Source organism: Phaethon lepturus, unplaced genomic scaffold, assembly GCF_000687285.1.
Source record: "Phaethon lepturus isolate BGI_N335 unplaced genomic scaffold, ASM68728v1 scaffold25391, whole genome shotgun sequence".
NCBI classification, from domain to species: Eukaryota; Metazoa; Chordata; class Aves; order Phaethontiformes; family Phaethontidae; genus Phaethon; species Phaethon lepturus.
In genome coordinates, this window is record NW_010518838.1 from 5,609 (window position 1) to 9,501 (window position 3,893).

The 3,893-nt window shown below is 52.6% G+C and overlaps 1 protein-coding gene across 2 annotated transcripts in view; it reads left to right on the forward strand.

Moving 5' to 3' along the window:
• Positions 1 to 428, forward strand: part of ANAPC16 (anaphase promoting complex subunit 16) — a 4,615-nt gene extending 4,187 nt beyond the window's left edge. The window contains exon 3 of one of the 2 annotated variants that reach the window (XM_010296863.1): positions 137 to 428. In XM_010296863.1, coding sequence (XP_010295165.1) covers positions 137 to 252 — 116 coding nt within the window. In that variant the 3' untranslated portion in view covers positions 253 to 428. The remainder of the gene's footprint in view (positions 1 to 136) is intronic. The other variant, XM_010296862.1, reaches the window with a different exon arrangement.
• The last annotated feature ends 3,465 nt before the right edge of the window (positions 429 to 3,893 follow it).

A 3,893-nucleotide genomic window follows, 5' to 3' on the forward strand; every position in this document is an offset into this window, starting at 1 on the left:
AGTGGGTTTGTATTCAGATCGGCTTGGTGGGTTTTATTCTACTCTGTTCCCCATTGACAGCTGGGAATTTGCATCTAATTGGAAGGTTTAATTGCGCTGTCATTGCATACCACAGTTACCTTTGAACTTCTTGCAGATCAACAAGTCGCACGGATGGAAAAACTAGCCGGTCTGGTGGAAGAGCTGGAGGCAGATGAGTGGAGGTACAAGCCAATAGAGCAGCTCCTGGGATTCACTCCCTCCTCGGGCTGAGCGTGTCTGGATCACTGCTGAGCAGAAGAAAAACATTCTCTGGCCCAGCTTCAAAACACACCCCCATTTATCAGGATGCTGACAGCTGCATCAGCAGGACTGGACTTTCTTTTTTTTCTTTATTTAAAGTTGAGAGTGGGGATCTCCCGTTAAAGCTGCCAGTAAATGGAAATGACTGGATCCTTTAAATCATCTGCGGCGTTACAGGCTGGCAGGGCTCAGTTTCTGTAACTTAGAAGCTAGGATCAGTTTTACAGAACTCAGAGAATCACCTCATTGTGTACAGGGGAGGGAAGACTTACAGTGTGGCGGCAGGGAAAGCAACCCAGTAACTCAGTCTGGCCTTTCCCCGGCGTGTGGCCGAAGGACTAGGTGATCTGCAGGCTGGGAAACCTTGCATCTTTGCCACTTAAGCTGGGCCTGTGTAGAGCAGAGGTACAACACCCTGCCAAAAACGCTTTTCGACCCTAGCCATTGTTTTGGAGGACAAAACAGGAGGAGAACTGTCCTGGGTGGGTTGAGAGGGGGGCAAGCGGTGACGCTTTATCGTCCCTCGTATATCGCTGAAGCTGTTTTCTCTGTGTTGCTGTTTCTCTTGCGTCTGCACAGCGAGTGCTGGTAGAACACTGTTCTCCCGTGCAGCAGCTGTATCTTTAATACCCTGAAACTCTTTTTCCTCTTTATTGTGTATTAGATTGCTCTGTGATAATAAAATAATTCTGTCTCTGAAAAGGTTTATCTTTTCAAAGGTTGCTGGCGGGGAGGGAGGCTGATGAAAGAAACGGTCAGCTGTTTGGTAGGTAACAGGAGGTTTAAAGGAGCTCCGAGGCAGCGTGGCTGTTACGATGGTCAACTTCGGTTCAACCAAAAAAAAACTGAGAGGAACCAAACCGCACTTGCTTTACGCTCAAAAATGGATTGATTTGAAATCAGATTTTAATCCTGGTTTAACTTTGCCAGCAGAAACCCCTTATTTAAAGCCATCCATTTTAATCATCTTGTTTTTCGTTTGTACTTCACTTACGTTCTTGAAGGGAACTGGCTTTCCATTTTCTGGCATAACCATTTCAACATGTTAATTTTCCATTGACGAGAGCCTTAGCACCACATTTTTTGCTAACCAGCAGGGGGATAGGCTCAGCACTGTACTTAAGCAATTGCAGGACTTATTGCTCCAGATGCCCAATTCTTCCATTTTCAACATCTTATTTACGAGATTTTTTTTTTTTTTACTCACTATTTCAGTACAGCCACATCTGGATTGAAATGGATTACTTTGAATCCATCCCAGTCTTAGTTATATCACCAGCGATTTGCGTTAGCTAAAACTAAGGGGAAAAAGTACACAGACAGTTCTGCTGTTGCTTCTGTTTATAAATTAATTCTAGTATCAAGAGTTAGCTTTTTGTGACCCAGAACCATGCGCCGCCCAAAAACCAGTCCCGTTTTGCAGATGAAACCCCAAGTTCCAGCTCTTCACCCATGGAAATTCACTGCACGGTTTCTGAAACCGCGTACGGGCGTTCTCACGTAAGGCTACAGCTCAGCCCAGACATCTCCCACGCCGGTGCATGGCCCGGAAAATCTCCTCCCCAGCCCTGGAGGGCCGCCAGCCCCTGCTCCACAGGGGCCCTCCTGCACAGTAAAAGTGGGTCCTCAGCCAGTATCGCTTTAAACGTGATGCCATTCGGTATTAAAACTCCATCCCAGATTGGGGTTATTTTGAAAAGAAGGGAGCGTTTCAATTGCCAACTTGTTTGGTTTATATCGCCTATTTTTTTAATCCTCCTTACTCCAGCCACCTAAACTTAACATTGGCCAAACTTGCCAAAAATACCCCCTGTATCAAGACAACATTGCGGGGTTTTAGGAACGGAGCTGTGCGCCTTCTACTGCTGACCGTGCCGTAGCGCCTCGAATCCCCCTCGCACCGAGTCCCACCCGCTCGCTGACCCTACGTGCTGCAGCCGGCGTAATCAGATGCAGAAAGAGCCTTTCCTTTTTACTGCTCAATGCCAAACTTTTCCACTCCGCCAGCCCTCCGGGGACGCCGGGGGATCGGCGCCTGCGGCTCTGCCGACGGGATGCAGTGCCCAAGCATTGCCCAGATCTCCCTGCAAACCCTGGCGTGCGCCAAAGGGACCGAAATGCGGTGGGGCTGAGATTTCCCCAGGGCAGCCTCCCCCTCACCCTCCTCCCAATTCTTTGTTTTCCAGCCGTTTCTCGGCGGCATGCCGGGCTCGCGGGCTGGACGGAGCAGGAGCAGGGAACGGCCCCGGCTCTGTGCCGTACATGGCTTGTTTGTACGTGCGCCCAGCACCAAAATAGACACATGTGCGAGAGCCATTGAGAGGAAGTGAAAAGTTCAGCCTGTACAGTACTACAAATGCAAAAACATGTTGTTGGCCGTTCCCTCCTCCCGCTCAGTAAACACTTTATGTAAGGCGGCGAAAACCAGAGGGATTGCTGCATGGTAAAATGGAAAAAAAACCAATAAAACTAAAAACCCTGCTCTCCCCCTCCTCCAAATGCAGCTTTTCCCTGGCAGCTGGAAACTCCCCAGCTGCCCTATTTTTGCTTTGCAGATCTGTGGGGCAGAGCTGGAGGTAACTATTCCTTCTTGGGGTTTGGAAGCTCCGTTCCCCCTCAACCTCAGGGGTCCCTGCAGCATCACCGGGGGCTTGGTGAGCAGCTTGGGGGCTATTAGGAGGCTGCAGCTGGGAGTGGAGCAGCAGGGGGGAAGGGAGCCCATCAGCCCCGAGCAAAAGTTGATGCGGGGAGGGAAAACTTAAAAAAAAAAAAAAAAGCTGAACAAAGAGCTCTGTTCAGAGCTGCTGGTTGGTTTTCCTGTGGGTGCTCGCAGCAGAACGTTATGTACCGGCGCGCAAGCCCCGCTCGCACCTCCCCTCCCCGGCTCCTTGAGCTGCTGGCCGCGGCCCCAGCACCGGGGACGGTGCCAAGGCACGCGCTCAAACTTGCCGCCCGGCCAAAACACCCGGCTGGGGAGGGCCTCTCCCTCCTGCTGAGGCTGCTGGAGCGTGGGGCAGCACCCCGGCAGCCCCCCCAAAAGAACACCGGCTCCTGGCTTTTGCCTGGGATGGGGCAAGATCCTCTAAGGGGAGATGAATTTCACAGCCTCCACCCTGCAAACGGCACGGTGCCGACCCGGCACTCGGCATCTCAGCTGCCAAAACCCATCCAACCATCCTCCTCGGACAAACGTTCCTTGTTTCTCCATCCAACTCCTGCACATCGTTGCGGGCAGGCAGACTGCCTGCAGCTGCTTGTCCCCGGAGGCGGGAGATGGGCCCAAAAAGTTTCGGCTGTGGCGAGAGATCTGCCCGGACAGCAGCACGCCGGGACCTGCCAAGGCATCCCACCCAGCCTGCAGCCTTCAGCTCGCCTGTTAGAGCCGGCCACGGGCTCAGCGCAGTGGCGGAGGATGCGCGGGGTCACCCCTCGTGTACCCATCACCCCCTGCCACGACTGGGGGCCCGATGGCTGAGGATGCGGTCAGAGAGGGTTCAAAGGACACCCACCCTGCAGGCACTTAGGGGACACACCGAAAACCGCTGTCTACCCCCAGCCCAGCCCCTTCCTTACGTTCCCCATGTGAATGCTTGGACACGGAGTATCACACC